This window comes from Lingula anatina, chromosome 1, assembly GCF_051362555.1.
Source record: "Lingula anatina isolate TDL-2025a chromosome 1, LinAna3.0, whole genome shotgun sequence".
NCBI lineage: Eukaryota > Metazoa > Brachiopoda > Lingulata > Lingulida > Lingulidae > Lingula > Lingula anatina.
In genome coordinates this window covers 57,865,024-57,889,502 of record NC_141767.1, presented here as the reverse complement: position 1 = coordinate 57,889,502, position 24,479 = coordinate 57,865,024, and the positions used below count along the sequence as shown (strand labels likewise).

The 24,479-nt window shown below is 35.7% G+C and overlaps 4 protein-coding genes across 5 annotated transcripts; 1 reads left to right on the top strand and 3 right to left on the bottom strand.

Annotated features, from left to right (window-relative positions):
• Positions 1-235: 235 nt before the first annotated feature.
• LOC106178133 (cell cycle checkpoint protein RAD1) lies at positions 236-4,837 on the bottom strand. Its single transcript, XM_013561199.2, has 8 exons — positions 4,611-4,837; positions 3,684-3,839; positions 3,319-3,413; positions 2,524-2,635; positions 2,230-2,352; positions 1,908-1,972; positions 1,546-1,690; positions 236-1,368 (listed from the first exon to the last, which is right to left on the bottom strand). The coding sequence occupies exons 1-8, from the start codon at positions 4,719-4,721 to the stop codon at positions 1,327-1,329; spliced, it is 849 nt and encodes a 282-aa protein (XP_013416653.1). The 5' UTR covers positions 4,722-4,837; the 3' UTR covers positions 236-1,326.
• Positions 4,838-5,926: 1,089 nt separating this feature from the next.
• LOC106178024 (uncharacterized) lies at positions 5,927-10,605 on the bottom strand. The gene is made up of 5 exons (XM_013561016.2): positions 10,366-10,605; positions 9,083-9,198; positions 8,768-8,904; positions 7,883-8,067; positions 5,927-6,500 (listed from the first exon to the last, which is right to left on the bottom strand). The coding sequence occupies exons 1-5, from the start codon at positions 10,522-10,524 to the stop codon at positions 6,420-6,422; spliced, it is 678 nt and encodes a 225-aa protein (XP_013416470.1). The 5' UTR covers positions 10,525-10,605; the 3' UTR covers positions 5,927-6,419.
• Positions 10,606-13,232: 2,627 nt separating this feature from the next.
• On the bottom strand, positions 13,233-18,002 carry LOC106178071 (dynein regulatory complex subunit 2). The gene is made up of 9 exons (XM_013561090.2): positions 17,841-18,002; positions 16,516-16,655; positions 16,029-16,281; positions 15,563-15,786; positions 15,113-15,388; positions 14,674-14,814; positions 14,266-14,418; positions 13,807-14,024; positions 13,233-13,578 (listed from the first exon to the last, which is right to left on the bottom strand). Exons 2-9 carry the CDS (start codon positions 16,645-16,647, stop codon positions 13,482-13,484), a joined length of 1,494 nt encoding a protein of 497 aa, XP_013416544.1. The 5' UTR covers positions 16,648-16,655; positions 17,841-18,002; the 3' UTR covers positions 13,233-13,481.
• Positions 18,003-18,137: 135 nt separating this feature from the next.
• On the top strand, positions 18,138-23,779 carry LOC106178148 (aspartate dehydrogenase domain-containing protein-like). 2 transcript variants are annotated; one of them, XM_013561215.2, is made up of 8 exons: positions 18,138-18,320; positions 19,068-19,203; positions 20,453-20,537; positions 20,682-20,825; positions 21,021-21,126; positions 21,404-21,524; positions 22,114-22,271; positions 22,462-23,779. In XM_013561215.2, the coding sequence occupies exons 1-8, from the start codon at positions 18,272-18,274 to the stop codon at positions 22,497-22,499; spliced, it is 837 nt and encodes a 278-aa protein (XP_013416669.2). In that variant the 5' UTR covers positions 18,138-18,271; the 3' UTR covers positions 22,500-23,779. The 2 variants fall into 2 exon arrangements, with proteins under 2 accessions (XP_013416669.2, XP_013416667.2); XM_013561213.2 differs by lacking the exon at positions 18,138-18,320 and adding an exon at positions 18,362-18,811.
• The last annotated feature ends 700 nt before the right edge of the window (positions 23,780-24,479 follow it).

The window sequence follows — 24,479 nt, the reverse complement described above, 5'->3', positions numbered from 1 at the left end:
CCATGCGTCAGAATAATATCAATTGTGGTTAATAGTATTTTGCGTCTGTTAATCATCCAATCAGTTGTACCTGGTGGATATTTCATTAAATAATTATCGATATCCGTTTCCTTAATAATATCAATACTGCCAAATCGCATAAGATTCCGCTCAATTCTAGGACTCATCGAGGCTTGGAGTTAGTAAAATCTCGGTAATAACATTAGCTAACTTCAGTGATTTTGATCGAGTGACGTCAAGTACAAAAAAATTCTATTTACTTAAATCAAATCTCGATACTTGTGCAGACAATCTCCCAGTTTCGGACTTGCAACAAATAAAAATCAAATTATACAACTATTCGCTTGATTAGTCTGGATACTGGCTCTTGTTGTCCTTTTTTTTTTGTTCTTCGAATATTTTACTTGCATTGCTCGAGATAGTTCAAAATGACCCGATTAAGTGTCCACTTTCCGTATAACCATAGCGTTGTAACCCTAGCTTGCATTCGTAAAAACGTGATATTTCTTCCTTTAGGACTATTCAGTTAGATCTATAATGTTAAATGCGATATCTTGAATAAACTGCACAATGTGAGGGGAGCAGCCACCTCCTGTTATGAACCGGTACCTACAGCTAGGTTAGGCGCAGCAGTGGCAGAGTACAATACTAAAACATTCTTAGTTATTTTCTGATCATTTTAGGTGAAAAAGGTTAAGTGAATGTAGAGAACTGGTACTGAGGACATTTAGTACATGTATTTGGTTGGATGGAAACAAATGCAATAAATGCAACAAACCCTTGGAGTGCCGCAGTAATAAAGCAATAATTCAGAGTAATCAATCCCTATTAAATGCAGTTCCTAATCACTTCCCATTTGAGAAGAAAATCCTGCATATCACTCCCACTTTGGCAGGTTAACACGAAGGTCTTGTTATTAAATCATAAAGTAACAAGTGTGTTTGTGCTCAATGCATTTTGTCCTATCAAAAGCATACTTGCAGTAGGCAAGGCTAATGATAATGGAGTACAAGTTCGTTGATCAAATAACGTTCTTAAGCAGCTCAGAGGATAGCATGACACATTGACCTTTCATGCCATGGAAAATAAATTAGAACCAGGACTGGATGTGGAAGTGTCTGGTTGGCAGCTTGAATGTTGTAAGCCCTTGGAGTTATATTGGGGTGCTCTAAACACAAAAATCCCAGACTTCGCTGACTAAACCTGAAACTCTCTGGCTGACACAATATGTTTGACAGTTTTCCAATTATGTCTCCATCTGCATACTCCACTTATTCAACTTTTGACAACTTAAATTAATCTTTTCCCCCTCAAACTGAGTTGAAGTCAGTCATCATACTCCTCCGCTAGATCTTCATCAGGCACACACTAAAATACAATTGTGAATTACAGATTTAAAATTGCTCAACAATAAACCCAATGAGAGAGAGAGAGAGAGAGAGAGAGAGAGAGAGAGAGAGACTTCTCAGGAATTAATCACATCAAATGATATAATAACAAGACATTTTTTAAATAAATAATAAGAAACTTGGAGGTTGTACTCACATAATACTCAACAAAGCACACTTGGCCATCATCAAGCTTGATCATAAATTGCAGTGACAGGAACCCTCTGTTATCAGTTCTAATGGAGACACGCACAGAAGACGCCAGAGCTTTCACGGAGGGTTTGATTAAAGAAACCTTGTACCTAAAAATTAAATTAATTCAGAAATAGGAACTAGTGAAATATATTAAAAAATGATACATAATATTCAGACACTTTTATCCAAGAATACAGCAAAAAAGTATAGAATCTGAATTTCTCCTTCAGGGATCTCAAAGCGTTATACATATTATCATTTTTCTCTTGGTTTTTTCATAGAAAAATAATGTCAACAATATGGCAAAAATACAGGAGTATTTACCTGTTTGTCTGGGTTTGTGCGCAGTTAAATGCTTCCATCATATCTGAATCCTTGGAAAAGTCAGACTGAAAAATAGTATGAAAAAACACACAAAAGTCATTTCTGCTTTTCTATAATGTCTAAATTTTGAGGAGAAAATCTTTTTTCAGATAATTTAAATGGCAACAACAAGAACAGCAACAGCAACAAAAGATACATAATGAATAAACAAATGTAATTTTCAAGTGAAGACAGCTGTGATTGAGACATACCCTTGAAAAACAACCAGACTTAGACAGAAATGGAAACCCATTTGTCATTAATTAAAACTAAATAGAATTACATGTGTACTCCCTGCATTTCCAAATGTGGACAGTCTGAAGTAAGGTCTGTCAGGTGACATCACTATCTGTAAAACTTCACTGGTCATGTCCAGTTCATTGAATGCTTCTTTAAGACACTCAGACTGAAATATTAGTCACTAATCATGAGCATATTAACACTTATCAGGAAACTTTTTATATCTTGGATGATGAACTATATATAATCAATAATTGCAATTAAGCTAAAAGATATAATAATCAATAACAATGCAAGTAATTTCTATTCTGCTTATTGTAAATAGTTAAGCATTTACTTTCATAATGATTTTGTTGATGACATTAGCACTGGAAAAGTTAAAATCAAGGGTGTCATCTGGTTCCAAAGTCTTGATACTGCAGTCTGTAAGAACTCCTTCCTCTTCCAGCCTGAAAAAAGAGTATTTTAAAATATTTTATTGTAACTGCATCCATTTAACATTTAGTAGACTTCCATAACTTAAACATTGTAAAAATGGTATATCTATTTGATTTATGTACAGATTCAGCAAGTACCGAAGGAATAAAAATCAACATGATTTGTTCAATTAAGCAACTTAAAGGTGTTATGTTATGATGATTCAATTCAAACAAAGTTTTTCACAAATTATGTCAAATGTGCACTTATTTTGTGAGATAAAGCCCATATTCTCTCTCCCTCTCTCTCTCTCACACACACACACACTTTTGCACACAATCACTATACTGGGACATGATGAATGCACCCATATAGTCAAGTATCAGTATGAACTATATTGTAGAAAAAAATTAATGTTCCTGCACATCCAGTTCAATAATTTCCACAGACAACTTCACAACCTAAGACTCATTCTTTTTTGTCAAAAAAGTATATATATTGTTTTCTTTCTTCATATGTTCCATTTTACGAAAACTTTTGCCGTGGGGCATGCATTTTACTCCTAAGGTCTTAAACTTTTTCCATTTATATGCTCATAGATAAGTAAGAATGTCATCCTTGATGTAAATTAATGTAAGGATCACAATCAAAACAAAAACAGACGAAAATTAACCTAAAAACACACACACACTACATGAGTGCAACAAGTCCTTACATTAGCTTCAGAGGTGACCCATATCCACCATAACACATCTTCAAAGCTGCTGTCACACCAGGGTTGCTACTGCTTCCAAATATATTCAAACAGTCCTAAAAGGTAATGAACTACTTATAGATACAAAAGTCATATCATATACTGTATGTTTTGTCCAATACAGAAAAACATATTAAAGTAAAATATGTAATGCCATGTTTTACTACAGTTAAACAATGTTGACATTTGCTCAGTATATTAGAATGTGTATGTATGTACCTTGAATCAATGTGCAAGGTACCGGTACATACATACACACATGCAACCCACTAAAAAAAGGATACCAACTTATTTAACATATTAAAATGAGCAAAGATATCACATACCAATAGTACTGTCAAGTTGATTTTGAATGTTGCTTGTTCCTCTTTGATGATAAATTCTTGAAATACTTCTGCTTGCAGAAATGCATTAGCCTGAACACACTTTGCATCTTCAACGGTTACTTTCAACCCCCTTTCACTGGCAAACACTGTGGCAGTCTACAGTATATGTCAAAATCAATAAGTTTAAAGAAAATTTTCAACAAGGCAGCAAAGCTGGGAAATATACAGACACAAAGCAAAAAATACTGATGCTAGATGGTAAAGCAGCTGATCTTAGCAGCACTATTCTGAGTGCTAGCTGGCAATGCTAAAAAACAAATCATTGTAATACCCCTTGCCTCAGTTTTTGGTCTTACATGCTAAAAGTGTTCTCACCACATATAGATAAATAGGTAAAGGTGCCTTTACAGGGGCTGATCCAATATTCTTTGAAGGGGGGTCCGATTCTTTAGAAATGACAGGCCTCAGATAAGAAGACGACCCTCAGCCCCAGGGTTCGGGGCCTGCTGAAGGGCCCCATAACATTTTGTTGTTTTAGAGGGCAAATGGTGCCTTTTCGAACAGTTAAGAACTTTAAATAAGCTATTAAAATTTCTAATTTCAAGAGGGGAATATAAGTGTGTTTTTTTCAGAAACCAAAGGGGGGGCAGGACCCCCCTGATACCCCCTCTAAATCCACCACTGCTACTGGGTACATGTAGCACGAAAGGCCAAAAACTGGGACATTTTTTTTGTAAAGGTGTACAACTAGTACTAGACTTGTACATAAGTATGCTATTTTAAGTCGTTTTTTGTGGTTTTTAGGTTTATCCACCAGGTGGATTTAATAACCATGGTGACTACCGAGGGTGGTATATTGCCACTGTAGACTAGCTGTAAGTTCTGCTCTTGCATGATGGGTCTGGTTAAAACAAAACCAGTTTTTACCTCTTTAAAATGAATCGCCTTTAGTATGTTTGACATTGTTCTCGCGTTGTCCATCTTTGCCACTAGTATATAATGCTCATCCTCTTCAGCTTGTTGTGTCAGTAATGCCATTTTGAGAGGTGAGGCCTTCACCTATATTTTCGAGAGGTTTACCCGCCAGACATTTCAAGTGTCGCAGGAAAAGCGTCTTATCGGGGTTTTAGCCTTAGTTTCGCAGAATTCAGTTCCAGATTTTCCGCTAGAGGGCACTTGGGTGACACCTGAGCAATTTATCAAACAGTGCTCGCTGTCTCCATGCAAAAGATGTACTTGAAAATGATAAAAAGGTATAGATGTTTTGCAAATAACTCATTAGAACAGAGAAAGTTATTTAAAGTTTCTCGAGGGTTCCAAAAACACGGAAATATATGTTTAGGGTCATTCCGTAAAAGAAAAGGCAACGGCCAGAAATCAGAAAAATGTCCTGCCAAAGACCTTTTTCAAAAGGTTATATAAACAAATTATTCATAAAATAAGGTGTAGATCTAATTTTATGAGGGAATTTATTCCGTTCATTTGGAGTTTCATCAGGCAAAGATAAAGCTACAAGAACAATCAAGGTTTTCACGATATTACTTGATATTTGAGGAAATATTTAGTAGGAAAAAATATATGTGTAAATTTAAAATTCACGATGAAATCAACCTTAAGTTTAAACGTATACTTATTTACCCGTGGCAAATAATAGCCTCGAAACTAAAGGTGGTACGGCTATTAGCGCTCGGTCGCAAATTGCGATGGTTTCGAGTTATAGAATAGCGACGAATCGCCATGGTTGCGCTTAGTGCCATAGTGGCAATTCACGATGCTGTCGAGTTACGGAGCCCAGTATAAGTTTGTGTTTTAAATTTCATTTTTGTGACATACGACTAGATGATTAACGTACATGTTTAAGAAAACTCTTCGTTTATATGCAGGCGCGTAGACAACATCTCATTTATACCTACGTTATACACATTTATGCGGGATATGGGGGTATACGCACCAATATTCCACCGGTACGAATAAGAATCTCTCGTCCTTTTGCAAGGCATAGGCGGATTTGAAATTATATTCTCAAAATTATTGAACAAACCCCTTCACCTAAACGATATATCATAGATGTTATACAAACAACTACATTTCCTTGTCTCAGTACTGGATGATTTACTACCGGGGTAAGTGTTTCTGCATTTCGCTCTTTTTTTAATAATAAATAGACGAATCGTTGAAATTCACTAAAATATATATCAGATGATAACAGCAGCATATTTGAGAAACGAGAAAGATGATAAACACAGAATTTACAGATTTTACTGAAAATGCATCAATAATTACAAAATGTTATTTCACTCCTTTTACACATTTGTATTGCAAATTACAAAATGACAAACATACATTAGCGTAGATAAGTGAACAACGCAGTTACTAACAATCAGTCTGTGTGCAATGACAAGTAAAGCTTATGGTTTGAACTAGAAACATCCATCCTCTGCATTCTTGTTTAATTTCAATAGATTACGGTTGAATACAGTTTTGATCGGTATGAACTATCTACAACTCTGTGCCGTGTTTTCTCCTCTCCATCTCTCTCACATGCTCTAATTTTGACCAGACAGTTATACTTTTGGGACTGTTCTACGTTTGATTAAGCAACAACACCGCCGCGTCAATATCAAAATGGAAACACTCAAAAGTATAGAGGCAATAAGAAAATTTACTTTAAAATTTTGAATGCGCATCAAATTAACCAGGCAAATCTTGAATCAGTTCTAAATATAAAAAAGAGGCCTATTTGGCTACTTTTAGTAACTCCTCTGCTGTTTTCGTCGCCGACGCTGGGTTTTGGCCTGTCACAACCCTGCGAGACACCTGCCAAAAAAGAACATCAACCTGCATAAGCATGTTACATTGTATCTGCAACATATGAGTGTACTGTACTGCATGTGACAATTAACACACATGAGAATCATACAAAATATAGCAGGGGCGTAACCAGACCTTTAAAAATTGTACGCACAGATTTGTAAAATTCCCAGCAAAATGTAGACTAACGCAAGAGATGAAGGACAGCGTAATTACAGCATATGTGCCACACATCGCAGCTTAATTTCCATTAATAATAAAATCATCATTTAGTCAGAAATATTCTCGCAATTAAAAAAAGTTTCAATATTCTTATTACCCAGAACGGTATATTTATTTAAAAGGAGGCTAGCTTCGCATATGTGGAACCCCCTTCCAATAATCCTGGATCCACCTCTGAGTTGAACTAACATACGGTTTCATTCACCTTACATGTGGATGCATGGCTCCAAAAAAAAACCAATTGTACGACACGACAGAGCTCTGATACATCTAAGTTTAATTATTTGTTTGTAAAAATTGCCCATGTCACCCTGTTAGTTTGGAGGGGTAAGCTGGGTCAAAATCCTTTGAAGCTTTGCAGGAAAAATTTTTCCTTTGTTTCTCTAGCTCCTTCTTAAACCTGGTGTCCAGATTTTATCTAGTGCCCCCAGGGTTGTGGGAGCTGCTCTTTGAAAACAACACTCAGGTAAAGGAAGTTTCAGTTAGATGGACTTGTTAAGGTTACAGGCATTGTTTACCTAAGTTTGCAAGACCGGGAGGGGGGGGGGGGGCAGAACAATTGTGCCTATACAATTGATACAGAGGATTTGTACATACAGGTGACTTTAATAAGCAAAGGATTTTCTTTTATATTCCGCGAAAAATACACTAAATTTATATAAAATAATATCATGGTTGGCCAAAAAATTGTACGCACAGTGCATCCGTGCGTATGCCTAGTTACGCCCATGTATAGTGACATAATCTTGAGCCTTATATATTTGTAGCTCTATAGGCGCATTTTTCTAGATTCAGAGTTCAGATTGATATGCAGGAGAACAGAAAGAAAGAAACATATCAGCATCAGCAATCTTTTGGACAACCATTTTAAGAATGCGTTGTAGGCTGTTTAAGGAAAGTTATGGTTTGAAAACTTATTTACAGTAGTGTCCGAGCCGACAAATCATAAATAAAATCGTTATTTCCCCCACTCGTTAAGGAACCTTGTTTGCTGAAGTACTTTACAGTGTTCGCAGCTAATTATATATCTGGAGGGAGAAATGCACCCCACTTAACATTTTATTCTTCAAATCTATTCAAAGTCACAAAAGTTAACTAACAAAAACATGATTTTGTCTATTTGATAAATAAGAGATCTATAAGTATGGCCTAAATTGATGTATTACCTGCACGTTACAAGCAAAATTATCAGCTCCTTCAAACACTGCCTCCAATTCCTTCAGTCGCGTCTCAAGTAAAAACGGCATTGCCCCATCAAGATTTACCGCTTTCTCCTCTGCGTCTGTGAAGGAGGTCAACTTTAAGCCTTTGATCAGAAGTTCACCACTGGAGAGTTTTACGGGAATAAGACCTGTAATCATCAAAAAAGCGATATCAGGACCTAAGGCGTGAGCCTATTTTCACGATTATCCGGTAAAGATATGTATTTAATACCGTTGTCAACTAAAAAATACCTTTGGCAAATAAAAAAATGCGACTCGGTTCACGAATTCCGATATGTTATCAAATACCATAAAAACAAAATGGCGCTTCTCAGATTGTTCAATTTAAAAGGCACGTGGGGCGAATTTTTGGTTCGAACAAAATAAACCAGTTGGAGGATTTTGATCCTAGTCCCGATACCCATTAATCTAATCCATCTGGCTTATTCACCATGTGGATAAGGTTAATAAGTATCGGAAGCAGGATCAAAATTTATCTAAATGGTCTATTTTGTTCGAGTATTTCGTCTTTCAACGTATGATATCCAAATGCGTTTTCAAAGTCTAGTCCGATCGTTTGACTAGGTCTATACGACAGAAAGCTATTCCGTTGTATTCTCCAAACGCCCTCTGGCTTCCTGGCGTAATAAATCTCGAATTACGATGCTTCTTTTTTTAATTGTGAATAAAGCTATATGTTTTAAATGTAACAAACTTACAATTAATCATGGCATTAAAACCAAAAAAAATGCTTCATATCAAAAAATGTCTCATTCCACTTACAATATGCCTATTTAGACCTAAGTTAAATTATTTTTAGGCTTACCAAAGATATCCAAATGTACATACCCACTGTCCCATGGCAAACAGCTCCCACAGCTCCCTCAGCCTCATAAACTGCTGTGGCAAGTTTGGCAATTTCCACATTATCTGGTAAGTCAAACATTGGGCCATGACCACCGGCATAGAAAATTATTTTATATTCCCTAAAAATAATGTAAACATTTCATTGAAACACAGACATTTTCTCTACACTTAACTCCAACTCCAAGAAATCAAAGGGGGAAACGCACTTTTCAGATGTTTTAATAGTCTAACTTAAAAAAATACTACAACGTAGAGCTGAAATCTGATAATGAACCTTCAAAATAACCTGCAACTTACCCAGGTGTAACCTGTGCCGGTGTTTTGGTGTTAGCTATGGCATCCATGGCGGTCTCGTTCGCCAAGAAAGCCTTGCAGACGGCATCGTCTTTGAAGGCTTCAGCACTCCCTGGGTCCTATAAATATATGTAAGTTTTTAATCATGGTGGAAGAGGTTGCATTGATTTGTTTGGTGGTGCTACATGCATTAATCAAAATACGTGTAACAGATAAGTTTAAAAATAAGGAAGAAAAAAAGATGCTGTAGGCTACACCCATGGCTCACAGCATTTTTGGTCCGAAAAGCAAGCTTAGTAGGCCTACAAAAGTAATTCTAATTTATGCTACATGGTGTAATTTGAATATTGTAAATAATGATTTTCAGACATCTAGGAGGACTTAACAAAGAGATAAGACAGGTCTACGCTTACGAAAAGGTCCCGAAAGACCAACGTAATCTTTGACAAATAATACGTTTTATTTGTCCAAGACGTAATTAACTTTCAATATTGTAATCTAATCAAACCTGCCGGTGACCGTTTTTCGCCGTTTTAACAGCTCTCAAGATTGACGAGATAGGCCAATGTGAATCGCTTTTAAATATATATCCCAATATCCGCAACCGATCGCTTCGAAAATTACACTATACTAGTAATGAAGTATGCAGATTACAGACTGTATCAGGGATTTTGTAGGAAATTGTTTGTTTGAAAGCTATCACCTTTAAAGTGACCAACCCGTTGTTCAAAATATCGAGTAACTTAAGGCAAAAGACTATATTTAAAATGAGATAGAAGTCTTTAAGGGATTTCTTGGTATCACTACTGATACAGTCCCTTACGAAAAAGTCCTATAGGATCCTCGGTTTCGTTACACTGGCACCTCGTAACTAAAAACAGGACTGGTCGATGACTAGGCATGAACTCACCGGGCCCCTAATAAATGGCCTGTGGTAGATAAATTATAATGACATATGGAGTAAGCTACGCTAGAGCTCCTTATTGACACGACCACTAGCAGTTGGTATGACAATTCGGTGAACAGGAACAGAATTTAGAATGTAGTGGAGACACATTTGCTTCACGATACGAAGTTTCTGGAGAACGAGGTATGAGGACACGCCCTGCTTTGTCTGGACACCTCAATTAGACCAGGAAATGCAATTTGTTCTCAAGTCATTCCATTGACATAGTCCACATTAAATAAAAATGAAAATTATCGAATGATAAGCTCAAGTTTAAAAAAAAGGCAGGCAAGTTTCAACAATCATGTTATAGCTCACAGGTAAATATATAGAGTCTTACCATAGGAGCCATTCCTCCATTGGGGCTTACAAAGTCTACCTGGACACCGGCCTTGGTGAAAACTTCATATGGATGTGCAACTTCGGGGAGATACCATCCAGTCTTCATGCCAACTGTTTTAATCTCAGAGCAGCTGGTGAGGACGAACAGGGCCTTCATCTTGACGGTGGTTGTCCGGACTTCCAAGTTCGACTCCAATCTAGGTCATTCCATTTATGTAGCAACAATGCGCAGGCGGCACCTTTGTCATGTGCTTTGCGGCTTTAATAACTTGTATAAATTTATCCACGTGACAGTGACACTGCAAGTTTTACACGTGAAGAACACCGTGGCTCTAGGTTTTAGCTTGGACATAATAACGAAGTATCGCGGAGATCAGACACTGCTTCGGTGTCGAAATATTCCAGGGTTAAGATTGTAAATCCTACTATAATCGAAGTGCTCAAATCACATTATTTTGGTTTTCAAGGATTCGTCAACCATGATTTTGCAAATTTTGTTACGTTTCACGTGAACTAGACAATAAATAAATAAACTGAAAAGTAAATATTAAAACAAATAATTTAAGATAGATTCAGTTACATTAACGAATTAAATGAATAATTTAATAAAGAAATTGATTTTCCTTTCATCACCAAGGTGTTCCTTATCGTAAATTGTTGACAAAATTACGATCCAGACATCCGTTTATGAGTTCTGGATATTTTTATATTGTCTGACAATATTGCACCACGAAGCCCCCCATTTACGGCATATTAACTGGTATAAGAGTGAAAACGGGTTTATGAGTTCTTTTAACGGTTTTTGATATGCCATGTATGGTATACCCGGGAGATGAAAAAGGTATGTGCGCTAGACAATTTCATTCATGTATTTTTTATGTCTACACTTGAACTAAGGCTCTATTCCCATAGATTTTAGATCGATCTATCCCCGCGGGGAGTCTCACTAGATTACTTTCAGATAATCCGGCTTAAATGTCCGTCCCGCCTACTACAAGCTGTAAGGGGGTAATTAACTTTCGTGTCCGCCCGGCTGACAGCTACTTACACCCCATTTCCATAGATTAGATCGACCTACTTTGGATCGACCTAACTCCCTGGGGGTTCGCGCTGAATAGCTGTCAGCCGGGCGGACACGAAAGTTAATTGCCCCTTACGGCTTGTAATGGGCGGGGACGGACACTTAAGGGGGATTATCTGACGGTAGTCTGGTGAGACTCCCCGCGGTGATAGATCGATCTAAAGTTGTGGGAACAGACCCTTAGCGTGAACCCCCAGGGAGTTAGGTCGATCTAAAGTAGGTCGATCTAATCTATGGAAATGGGGTGTAATAAAACGCTTTTTCGCCCAACAAGTTACATATCTCTCTCATTCGACCAAAGTAAATGCGGTCTAGGTGAATGGCCAGTCATTTAGAACTCTGAACTAAATTACTTAATTAGAGAAAATATAGACATCGAACCCAGGGGCAGATCGAGCACTGATTTGTGAGTAAGGAAAAATGACTTTTATCGAGGAAATTCGATTTGGAAGATAATTCCGAATGGAATACCTTTAAGAGAAAGTATTGAAATTTAAAAATGAAAAAAAAAAAAAAAAAAACTTACGCTCATTGCATGCTTTAAGTTCATATTTTGCTTACTTAATTTGAGTTGCTTGTATGTAAAAATTGTATAAATACGCGCTGCAGCTACATTTTATCAGCCTAAAAATACCCTTATAGATTAATCCACTGCTACATGTATATTAGCCTTTATTATGAATTGGAATGAACACACTTCAGGGGTGGATCGAGGATTATTTGAAGGGGGGGGGGGGGGGGGTCCGGAACGACAAGCCTCGGATGCAAAGCCGACCATCACCCCCTTGACGTGGGCCTGCTCAAGTGCCCGAAAATTTTTAGTGTTTTGGAGGGCAAACGGTACCCTTTGGTACGGTACGGTTTAGAACTATGATATAGCTATACTCACAATTCTAATTTTAAGAGGGGAATATTGGTGTGATATATTTTTAGAAACTGAAGGGGGGGGGGTCAAGACCCCCCTGACGCCCCCTCTAAACCCGCCACTGAACTTGGCCAATAGTCCTCCACCTCTTTGACTTATTTTTTCTTGGTTTTGTACCCGACCTTTACTTGCATGATATGAGGACTGTTTCTGTATTCTCCGCCGAAGTTATACCTTGCATTCGAAAGATATGCACAGCACAGCCTATATCTATCTCATGAGCTATCTCTATTTTGTGTTTGATAACATAGTCATTTTAGGCTCAAAATTCCACATCAAAAGACGAATGCGACGTGGCCCGGGGCAATCTCGTTTCCATGGGACCTGTTAAACTACTAGACACGGCCATGTCGATTCCGTGTTTTATAACATATTCATTTTGGGATCAAAACACCACAGTAAAAGAAAAATGTGACACGGCTCGTGTCAATTTCGCATATATATAAGATCCAACATCGACATGGTTCACATCGCTTTTGCATGTTTGGGGACCATCTAAATCGCATGCACAGGCTACTAAGGGGCTTGGTACATTCCATTATTCAGTGACAACAGAGCAAGTCTTGTAGAGAGCGCAGGGCCGTTTATGACGTAGAATTTCGACGTTTCGCTTGAAAAAGAAATGTTTTAAATATTGCTCATTGAGGATATATATTGTCAATCAATTGTATATATATATATATATATATATATATAATTGTATGATTCCCTGATCAAGTAACAAAGTATTCTTTCTTTTTTTTAATTTTGAAAAAAAAGAAATGACATTTACAATCAATACATCTTTATCTCTTTCAAACACTTTCAGGAATCCATAAAATATAAGTCGAACTGATAGCAAAGCAAAACCGAAGGAAAATATGTATCTTATTTTTATTTTTTACATGTACCATATACCTATTTACATTTATTTTTTTACTCTTATCATCATTGTAAAAAAACTTTCTTTCAATTTCTTGTTTGAGATATACATGTACACAAGAAAATAAGTGGATAGTTCATATAAATTTCCTAATCCTGTGATGTATGCCATTCAACACATGAATGAGTTTTCATGAGATAAATTTCTCCCTTTTTTTTACTACAGGGATTTTAGAATTTTTCAGTCCTAAGATGGCTGCACTGATCGTCCAATTACATGTGCTGCTTCTACTACTGTGTGCTGTGGTCTCCTCACACGGGGATCTGATACAGGGACGTTCATCCTGAAAAAAACAAAATCAAGTTCTTTTTATTTCATCTTTACACACAACATAGTATTCTCCTTTTACTTTTTACAAAATTGGGATTATTTCTAACATAAAGGCCAATCTAAAGAAAAGAATAGTAAGAAGTGGTATAGTGAATTTTACAATAGTGTTAAGTTAAATAATGCCAGTTAAGAATATATAATATCTACAGCTAAGTAAAAATTAAAATTTTGCTCCACATACTTGACATTTGTTTGATTATTGACAATGAAGAGAGGGTTCACTTGGCTCAGAATCTCATCATTCACAGAGATACCATCCAAATACTGCTTCAACAACATGCGCAGTTTCTGGTTTTCATCCACCAATGTATGCTTTTCCTTGTCCAATGCACACTTGTCTAGTAGAACTTTGTTATAGCGCTTCCAAAAGTTTTCTAAGGCAGCATACTCATGCATAACCTGAAATGTGGGACATCAATTAAGGTCACTGGTTTGTTCAAAGTTTTGTTCTGTACCATCAAATTGTGAAAAATATCACTGCACAATATTTAACTCAAAACCAAAAATATTAAATAATCTGTACTAGTGATTCTCTTGTTTCTCCCCATTGCAGTAAAAAATTCAACTGATCAATGTTGCATCTCTGTAGAGGTAGTACTATCTTGGGCACTGAAATACTATTTATGCATGATACACTTACCGAGGCTAATCTTTCTGATGGTGGTTCAGCCACAGCTGCTGCCACATCTTCCTGTTCTTCTTGTGTCAAAGATGAGGCATAAAATGGAAGCACTTTCTCTTCCTCTGTCTCACACTTTCTGCTCATTTCAGCTAATTTTAGGATACGCTCACCCTAAATTAATGACAAAAATTTATCTTATAATTTCTTACACTTTCTACAAAGTGTGCAGCTAGTATTTAAAAATAAAAAAACCAATTACTATACTTCTAAACAAAAATTAAGAGGTAAACATCATTCAATGGGCCAAATCTGCTATAGGCAACTTTATTGTTAAAATTTTCTATTTTAGATTTATGAGAAGAATATTCCAGGTCAATTATAATCCTTCGCTAGGATAATCATTAAATGGAAAAAATATTTCCTCACCTTTTCTGACACTCTTTTTAGTTCCTTTATTGATGCATTGCTTTCCAATGTTAATTTTGTTAATCTTTCTCTCTCTAAGTCACGTAGCTTGTTCATCTGGGATTTTAGTTCTCTGAAGTGTGCTACCATAACTTCTCGTTCCTAGAATAAGGTATATAAAATTGTTATTTATTTACAAAATCTTTTTAAAAAAAGGTAAACACTCCATGATGTCTCTTCACAGAGTTAGAGTAAGTCGATAAAAGCTGTCAGTTGCAAACAAGTCCAGATGACAACAGCATGGAACCATCAGCAGCATACTAAAAAGGTACAAATCTGAACAATGAATATTTACACTATAATCATGAATGAATATTTCAAATATGAGAAACAAATTGCAGATAATTTTGTATTTGTGTGAAATATATTTCATGGCAACTAACTGCAAAAATGTACTTACCTCTTTAAGGTGTCTATTTCGCTCTTCATTTTCTTTGGCATTTTGTGCCATCTTTGCTTTCAGCTGACTAATGTGATCTGCAATTCTTTGCAATTTCCTCATCTGTGTTTCTATTTCACTAGCACTTTTTTCATCCTTAGTTTTTAAATCCTCAAATGCTTTGCGCCTTTCCTCTGTTGTTGAGCTATAAGTTTGTAAAGAGTTCTCAAAGTCTTTCCATAATCCTTCCACCTTTCCTTCCAAATTGACCCTCAGTGCATGCTTCTCTTCCAAATTCTAAAATAAAGGGAACATTTTTAAATCAATACATTCATGTGTCACTAAATGTGTAATTCTAAATGTAAGGTCAAGCAAAGCTGTATTAAATGACACCTCTTTGCAAAATATAAAAATAAAAATACATCTGATGTTAGTTAGAAGTGACTTAAAAGTAATAAATGGTAAACTTACTTTATTTTTAATCTCATCCCTCAGGCTCTGGAAATCAGATTTTGCATCATTTTCACGCTCATTAAAGTTCTGCTCCATAGCAAACATAATATCTGCCAAATCATTCATTTCCTGCAAATGCTGTTCAATCATGAGTGCTCTCTCTGTATCAAACTCCTTCTTTAGCATTTCCAATTCTTCCTCATATTCCAATTTCAGTGTGTCTAACCTCTGGTTTTGGAGGGCTGTCAAACAATATAACACATCAGTTAAAAAGGCTGTTCAAATGAATTTCTTAACATTAATTCCTTCAAAAAGAATTTTCATTTGACATTTTTTCTTTTTACTTTAAAAACAAATATAAAAATATAGCCTTGTAAAAATATAGCCTAATGCAGGGTTCATACTATGAATCTATCAACTAAAAGGATTATTGCAGCTGTATGCCAAGAAATGTGAAGATATTTATAACATATTTATGGCTTACCTATCAAATTGTCAACATTCTGCAAATGACTTCTTAATGCCATGGCATATTGCTCTTCTGCTTCCAATAAATCTTTAGCCAGAGACTTGATAACACTTTCCTTTCTATCCACAATTCTTTCAAATGTCTGACTTAGGATCTCAATGTCCTTCTTGAGTTCCTTAGATTTTGCTTCTCTCATGATGTTGCGCCATTGGTGATTGAGCTTGTATAAATTGAATTTTGAGGCTCTTTCTTCTTTGGACAGTTTATCCTAAAGAACATTAATATAGAACCAAACATAAACAGCATATAAATAGTATTGAGAAAGAGATACATGAGATATTCATACCATCTTCACCAAGTTACAGAGACCATTCTTATCTGAGCATATAGTGCAAGTGAAAACTTATTAGGATCTGCAACAAGATGAATATCTGTAGTAACAAGTTATACATTTTAGTTAGAAAAATAGAAAAATAAAATATTATTGTGAGCAAATGTGTACCTTTAGAAACTGAGTAAGCATGTCTTCTTTCTTTTTCCTCATCTCTTCCTCTGCTAGCCTCTGTGTCTCCATATACAGAAGCCTCTCCTCCTCCGTCATCTTGGACAGTTTGCCTGACTTTTTCTTTGGCATTTTGGTATCTAAAATAAACAGAATAATCCCATATATCTAAGTCACAAGACAGAGTTCAAAACATCTAAAAATTTTTGAACCAAAAACTCATACATGCGAAGGATACATAGATATGAATTTTTCACAGGCTTACCTATCTCTCACACTCACATGCCTGGTCAAAATATGCATGTTGCCAAAATATGTATGACTCAGATTAGCATATTACTGATAACTGCCAAATAAATATCTTCAAAAAGGACATCAAAATTATCATTTCAAGTTCAAAACACAACATTGAAAGACATGATGACTTTGACTGCATACATTACCAGTGTTCATAAGTGCAGAACCAGCAATATTTTAATCATTCCAACCACTGTTTTTTCGCCACTACCCCATCACTGGTATTTTTAGGTTTATTTATGCAAAAATGCTCTGATGTAAATCTATGCAGTATGACCACAATATGCACATGTTGCTTTCCATATTTGTTCATCTCCAGACATTTTTTTTTTGTGGCAGATGTACATGGAGTACCATCTTGTACATGTAGAATCGTACTATTCTACTGTATTTTTTACCTGACACTTGCATTTATAATGTTTTCACCAGATGCAGGAACTTCACAATAAAAATAAAAACCTTGTGCATTTTACATGCAGCAACAGTGACCTTATCAGTAGCAAAAGTACATGTACTAAGACAAATATTATCAGAAGCAATGTTTTCTCAGTCAGAACCACATATATTTGGAACAGTTTGCATATAGAAGTTGTCACAGCACTGCCAATCAATAGTTTTGAAAACAAACTTGATAAGCTTTGGAAGGACTTACCAATTCTATTTCAATGTACTGGGGGGGGGGGGGGGGGGTAATTGTGAAGAACCACAACATTCCAGAGATAAAACTTACATAATATTCCATAGAACCAAGGTAGCAGGCAATGAATAGCCGACTGCAGAGTTGCTGGGATGACCCTTTAGTGATCTATCATAATTTGCATAGGTAGGTAAGACTGGGCTCAATATTTTCAATTTGTGAAGATTTACGACTTCAGTGCCAAAGTGTCAAACAACTTGTCAAATGCATAAAGTGTCGATCAATCATCAAAACACATTTTAACAGTACCATGAGAGATATACGTTCTCTACTCATTTCCAAGTTTGATGCATAGAAAAATCCCATTATTCATATGCTTGCAATATCTTACCTTAATTTGACTAAACCACGAAAATATATTGATAGTATAATGTCGGATGTCGCAGTGTTCACGGATTCTTTGTTGCTACGGACAACAACCGGAAGTAAACATGGAAAATAGATGTCGCTAGTCAAAATCAAGCCCGCTCACCGTCGATTGATTCCTGCGTCATCATAGGCGTTCGGAAGATAGCCGGAAATTGTCGAGGAGTTCCGAATGAATCAAGCCCTTACTCTCAAAGCTAAGTTTTTGTTTTAGGGAAACCTTTATAAAAATATATTTAATACTTTGTACTTAACCTTATAATAACAAATAGTTTCCATGTCATTCTTTATTTTATTTGATTTAAAGTATCTGGGGACTAGTGTTCGCAGGTCAAGGCCACAGATTGCACGTGTCACATGTAAACAGCTCGGCGATTAAATCTTCAGCACTCCAGCATGGATAAATGCCCATGTAAAGTTGGGGTTGTTGGATTTGGACACCTTGGTTAGTGTGCTTTTGAAAATAAAACAACATGTTTTTAATTTTTATTTTTAAAATTACATGTACATATACTTAATAAAAAAGCGGTTGTAGGGCCGATAGAGACTACACGTACAAATGCTGGTAGGCTCGAATAATGTTTTCAGTCTTACAATTTTATGTATTCTTACATGTAGCTGCGCATACCCTCTAGAATGCAGCGTCGAAAACTGTGATCGGCTGGAACACTGCATGTTGGGAATATCACTTTAACTACTTAGATTTATTTATTTATTTATTTATTACACTCCATGAGATTTACTCGTCAAATGGATTTGCCCAGGAAAATAAGCAATTTTCTCGTACTCACGAGTCATTTATCTATCCCTCTCTGCACTTGGATTTGACTTTTGATAAAATTCATAAAAGCTGGTTTTAGCTTAAAATGACTGGCCAGTCATATTATAACAGTGACCTATTTCCTATCCAAGCTCCAATGGAAATATCATCATCAGGTACATTCTAGAAACAATATTTAAGGGGTTATATCATTTTTTAAGGTATATTTAAGGTTTTATAAGAAGCTGTGGCTGGCAAAAATAAGCATATTGGGGATTTTCAAATCCATGTAATGTACCTTTAATATATGATATATTAAATTTTCATACTGCCTGGTAGTGTACATGCATATTTTAATTCCTGAGTGAGTACATGTATATCGTGTGCAGCCATTGTACTGTTATTACTTTCATTTTATATTTGATTTTTAAGGTCAGTACTTGGTTGATGCTATTCAGGCAAGAAGTGACCTAGAACTGGCATTTGTATGGAACAGGACAATTGATGTAGTTAAAGTAAAGCTTGACAACAGTTATATTTTAGAAGACTTGAGTCAATTTGCTACAAGGTACATGTACTAGTAATGTACTGCACTGTGTTGGTACATGTGCATATGTATAAACAGTGTGTTTCCCTGAATATTTATCTAATAATTAATGTGTAAATAAAAGTTCTATAGTAAATATATAGTGTTCCATGCTAATCGTCACTGTGATTGCATAGGATTGCACAGTATAGTTTCAAAAATGTCTTGGCAGTGTACTGTAACACGACTGGCCCAAGACACACACTCACAAAGTGAGTTAGAGCGCATTCTCAACGAATTAAGCCAGGCTTTACAAAGCCGGTGACCTAAAAATGGCGGATGTACATGAAAGAAAAACCACCTAATCTTTTAATAGTCTCTCCGCCTCTCACATGCCTCCCCACACGTCGTCCCTGCGGGGTACAGTAATTAAATCCGTGAATATCTCTGGTGATATTATCTCCGTAGATAGTCGATTCATTGCTGCTCTACGGGCCAAATTATTCCTTTTTCGTCTCTGTTTTCAAAGATAATAGAACAGAAGAGCTTTTTTCCTTCGATCGCCTTCAGCCGCCATGCTTTCTTCACCACGAGTTTAACTGATGAGCATGCGCACTTAATATTTCTCAGGTAGCTTCCGCATGGCGAACGGAGACGCGATTTAATTACTGTACCCCGCAGGGACGACGTGTGGGGAGGCGGAGAGACTATTAAAAGATTAGGCGGTTTTTCTTTCATGTACGTCCGCCATTTTTAGGTCACTGGCTTTGTAAAGCCTGGCTTAATTCGTTGAGAATGCGCTCTTATAAAGAAGAGCACACTGCATGATGGACCGATTTTGCCACCTTAATGATAAAATTTTAATGCATGTTAATTGAATTAAAATGTTAAAGGGATAGTAACTCTTCTTATGAGATCTATATTTCACAATAAAAACATTGTGAACAACTCATAGAAATATAATATATTGTGCTGTACCACAAAAACGGCAGTTATAGCTATTATTTTTATATCTGAGCTTGTCTTTAAATCACATAACCTCCATTGATGGCTATACTCTGTTATAATCTCTTAAGAGATTATAACAAAAAAAAAAAAAAAAAAAAACTTTTTAGAAAAAAACCAGGAACTAACTTTGAATATAAAAATGGATTCATTAACCATTGGTAAGTATGGGAAAATTGTTGTTCACTCCAGGAAAATTCATTTTTTGGCCAAAACGAAGAGTTATTATCCCTTTAATCTATATGTTTCTCAATTTTCACTGGCACTTTTTAATTTTATATTTTAGAAATGCTGACCTGATTGTTGAGGTAGCCCATCCTAGTATTTCAAAACAATATGGATCAAAATTTCTACAATGTGCAGATTATATGGTAATTTTATTTGGGTAATATTGTGGATTTTTGATGTTAATGTTTAGGAAGAACATGAACAAGTGACACAGACAACTGTTGTTGAGCATGTGAGATAAATGCATGTGAAAAATATGTTATGTGGATTATTGCCCTTGATCTCAGGTTGGCTCCCCAACAGCCCTGGCTGATCAAGAAGTAGAAACTGAGTTGAGAAATGCAGCAAAGATCCATGGACTTTATATACCAAGTGGAGCATTTTGGGGAGGAGAAGATATCAAGAAAATGGCTGATAGAGGGTCATTGCAGGTGTTTAAACCATGCTTTATCTGAAATTATTTACTGTCCTCTACAGAATTACCTGAGTATTTTTGCTTGGAATTAATGGAAGTACTTTATTTGCTTGTGACAACAATTTCATCTGTTAATTTTAATTATTCTGAAATAATTTCTGAAACCTTGGCAATGTATTATTGTTATTTAACTAATACAGATTTATTTTAGGGATTAAAAGTAACAATGAAGAAGCATCCTCAAAGTTTTAAACTTCATGGAAAACTCAGAGATTTAAATGACACTGTTAAGACTGAGGCAGCTGTTTTGTATGATGGTAATATTTTTATTTTGTAGGAGCTATCTTGAAATTAAAAAGTTACTGTTGATTGTTCACTATTGAACTTGGAATTATAATGCATGTTGCATATCATTCAATGTAATATCATTTCAATTGCTAGATTCAGACAGATTGGTCAGTGGAATGTTTATAGTTCAACCTTTACCTCATTGTCACTATTATGCAATTAGCATATTTTTGGTGACATCCTACTTGATACTCTTCTTTTATACTCATGCAGCTGCAATTGTTTTTGTTATACTGCACTCAATAGGTCCAGTGAGGGATCTCTGTCCTTTGGCACCTAATAATGTCAATACTATGGCAGTAGCAGCTATAGCAGCATATAACCTGGGTTTTGACCAAGTGCAAGGATGTTTGGTTTCTGATCCAAGGTTTGTCATGTCCGGTTTTTATTCTTATTTATAATTGATTAATGCTAAAAAAGGAAAAGAGACTGGTTTATAGTTCATTCATTAAATTTTCTCATGTAGTGCACAAGTTAAAAGTTCCACATTCTTAAAGGGATAACAACTGTTGATTTTGGTCAAAAAATGAATTTTCTTGGGGTAAGCAACATTTTCCCAAAGGTACCAATAATTAATGAATTCATTCTGACATTCAAAGTTAGTCCCTGCTTTTTTTTTATAAAAAAGTTTTATTTTTTGTTATAATGATTACAGAGGGTAGCCATCTATGGATGGCAAGAATGGATTTCAGAAAAACTGTGTTAACCACTGTTTTGGTGGTAAAAGAGAATTTATTATATTTCTATTAGTTGTTTACAATGCATTTATTGTGAAATATCGATCTCATGCGAAGAGTTGCTATCCCTTTAAACACAAAATATCACTACCACCCAGTATAGTGGAATAACAGTGTTGTTGTTGTTGTTGGGTGAAGCAGTACTATAAATGCAATATTTACATTAAAAAAGATGATGAGCATCTGTAACTTGTGACTGTAGCTAGTCTTGAATTGCAGCCTGACGGACTGGCACATTGTGGAGGTGGATGTATTTGGGCCAGGTGACATGAAATCTGGCACCTGTTTTCAAGTTAACACATCAAGAAAAAATCCTTCTAAACTTGGAGCTGTGACAGGCACTGCTACCTATGCATCATTTCTTAGCAGCCTCTTAGGTAAAAACCTTTCGCACATTTAAAAGTGTTTATGCGTCAATCATGTGAACTGTCTAGTAAAATTTTTTGGAGGAAGTCCTTCAGTTGATTTCAATGTAAAAAGGACATATTTCATATGGCAGTTTTTGAGTTCTGAATCAGTTCTTTTTATCTTATCACTATTAATTTTAAATTCTTTTTAATATTTAAGGAGCCAGGGGAAAAGGTGCAGGAACCCATTTGTGCTGAACTCGAGTCAAAAGAACCAGAATGATATTACCTAAACAGCTGAACAAAACTTTGGCACTAGGAAACAAAAACAATATAAGTTAAAACATCATTACAACAAGGCAGTTCTATAAAGAACTACGAGAGACCAAAAACTAATTCCAGTTTAAATACTTAAAATCTCTTCTTAATCCTAGAAAAGGCTACAGGCTTTGGCAGTGCTAAAAATCATTTTCGGATCGTCAATCAGGAAAAGAAATTTGCTTTGTTCATCCAATAAATCAAAATCTGGCTTAAAACATTTAGCAGTTCTTATTAAATCAATATGATGATCATTAAAAAAAGGACAATTAATTAAGAAATGAATCTCATCCTCAACACAGCCTGATTCACAGAGCACACAGGTTCTCTACAGGATTGGAAGTTTTTCATACCGTCCAGTTTCTGTTCTGAGTGGGGCCACCCCACATCTCAGTTTAGCCAGTTTAGCCAGACCCTGTGCTGAAATCTCTAGGTTGATTACATGGCTGGTAATTGTTTGCATAACTACTCAGTTAATTGATCTGAATTTAATCAATTGCTCTTTTGTGACAGATAAAAATAGCCCCTTCTGAATAGCTTGTTAATTACTTCAGATTGAAGTTAACTGGGGAATCTCCCAAAGTAGCTCCCTACGGAGTGAGTACAATGCCATCTGCACATGTGCAGGTTTATGCTTCCATCTGACCAAAAGCTGGTGGAAAATGTGCCTCTAATATCTCCCACCCTGGTAGAGGGTACCAGTATACAGGGAATGAAAAAAGGCTTGTAGGACCTTTTTGTCTATCAAAGGTTTGGGTCTCTCTGAATAATTATTTTTTAATCTAAGTATGAAAAAGTAATTAATTTTTTTAGTAAGTAGGAACAGATAAAATGCCTTTTTGTCAAATATCTTGGGTCTTAAATTAAGTCACATTTTTTTTTCAAAATTTTTGGATTTATAATTTATTTTAAAGTTCAATATTATCCCAATTCTGTGTTTCTTTGCTTTCTTTTTTTCTTGCTGTTGCTTGGCCTTGTCTATTTTTTCCCTAAATAGTTAAAAGAATAGTTCAACAGGTTGTTACCTAATATTTTTGTAACTGGTTGACAAGTATAGTTACTTATTCTGTCACGTGGGTCACATGAGTGGGAGATATAAATTCCCCACAACAGGTCATTCTTTGTTTTTCTTCAATCATTCATCACTTATCAGATGTATAGTGTATGTGCAAATGTATTTCTACAGTGAGAATAAAGAAGCTGGTGATAGATTAACAGTATATTGTCTACGTGTCATTCTATACTTGACTATACATTCTATTTATTAAAAAATGGAATGGACATTGTTATTTATCAAATTGTATTTCTGTGATCAATTGCCTCCCATGGCATTTTTTTCTGTCTTATTTTTAAGTTGCCTCAAGGAAGTGAGGTAACTTGACAAATACATGTGTTTTTAAAAACCAATGGCAACAAAAAATTCATTATTATGTATGTGTTATAGGTAAGTTTCACGTTGGTTATGTCCTGAAATTTCTTGTACAGACAGACCTGTGACCAGGAATATCAAAGGGAAAGGGGAGTCCTGTAAGTGTGGAGCAATCACCTCCTCTCCCTTCGTTGACACACCCCTAAAAGTGAGAAAAGAGCAGTCTACCCTCTGCTCCCATCCACGGTAGAAATAAATGAATTTCAGGAAAAAAACTTATTTTGCCTGAAGGGTTTCTTAGTTCTCAGAGAAGCTATCAATGCAATCATTATAAAAAAGAACTATAGAAAGCATTACCATAGAAGTAGAGAAAGTTTCTCTACTTCTATGGCCATTATGTATCACTGTCACTGACAGTAATCAAATTGTGATACACTTCACATTTGAAATTGAGAATTTTTTAAGGTGGTGGGTTCCTACTTTTAAGAACAGGTAATTCTGCTTATTTAGGTGAATCTTTTTTTTTTTTTTTTTTTTTTGCAAATGATTTA

Bases quoted from the DNA above. Each gene is read 5' to 3' on its own strand.
- LOC106178133 (XM_013561199.2), bottom strand. From the start codon at position 4,721: ATGGCATTACTGACACAACAAGCTGAAGAGGATGAGCATTATATACTA. The intron at 3,840-4,610 runs GTAAAAACTGGT...CATATACTGTAG, and splicing joins AGGCGATTCATTTTAAAGAG to ACTGCCACAGTGTTTGCCAG. The intron at 3,414-3,683 runs GTATGTGATATC...ATTACCTTTTAG, and splicing joins TCAACTTGACAGTACTATTG to GACTGTTTGAATATATTTGG.
- LOC106178024 (XM_013561016.2), bottom strand. From the start codon at position 10,524: ATGAAGGCCCTGTTCGTCCTCACCAGCTGCTCTGAGATTAAAACAGTT. The intron at 8,905-9,082 runs GTAAGTTGCAGG...CATTATTTTTAG, and splicing joins CCGGCACAGGTTACACCTGG to GGAATATAAAATAATTTTCT. The intron at 6,501-7,882 runs GTAATACATCAA...CTTTTTTGGCAG, and splicing joins ATTTTGCTTGTAACGTGCAG to GTGTCTCGCAGGGTTGTGAC.
- LOC106178071 (XM_013561090.2), bottom strand. From the start codon at position 16,647: ATGCCAAAGAAAAAGTCAGGCAAACTGTCCAAGATGACGGAGGAGGAG. The intron at 16,282-16,515 runs GTACACATTTGC...AATGTTCTTTAG, and splicing joins TGCTTACTCAGTTTCTAAAG to GATAAACTGTCCAAAGAAGA. The intron at 13,579-13,806 runs GTATGTGGAGCA...TGTTTTTTTCAG, and splicing joins AATAATCAAACAAATGTCAA to GATGAACGTCCCTGTATCAG.
- LOC106178148 (XM_013561213.2), top strand. From the start codon at position 18,742: ATGACTGGCCAGTCATATTATAACAGTGACCTATTTCCTATCCAAGCT. The intron at 20,826-21,020 runs GTGTTTAAACCA...GATTTATTTTAG, and splicing joins CTGATAGAGGGTCATTGCAG to GGATTAAAAGTAACAATGAA. The intron at 21,127-21,403 runs GTAATATTTTTA...TGCACTCAATAG, and splicing joins GGCAGCTGTTTTGTATGATG to GTCCAGTGAGGGATCTCTGT.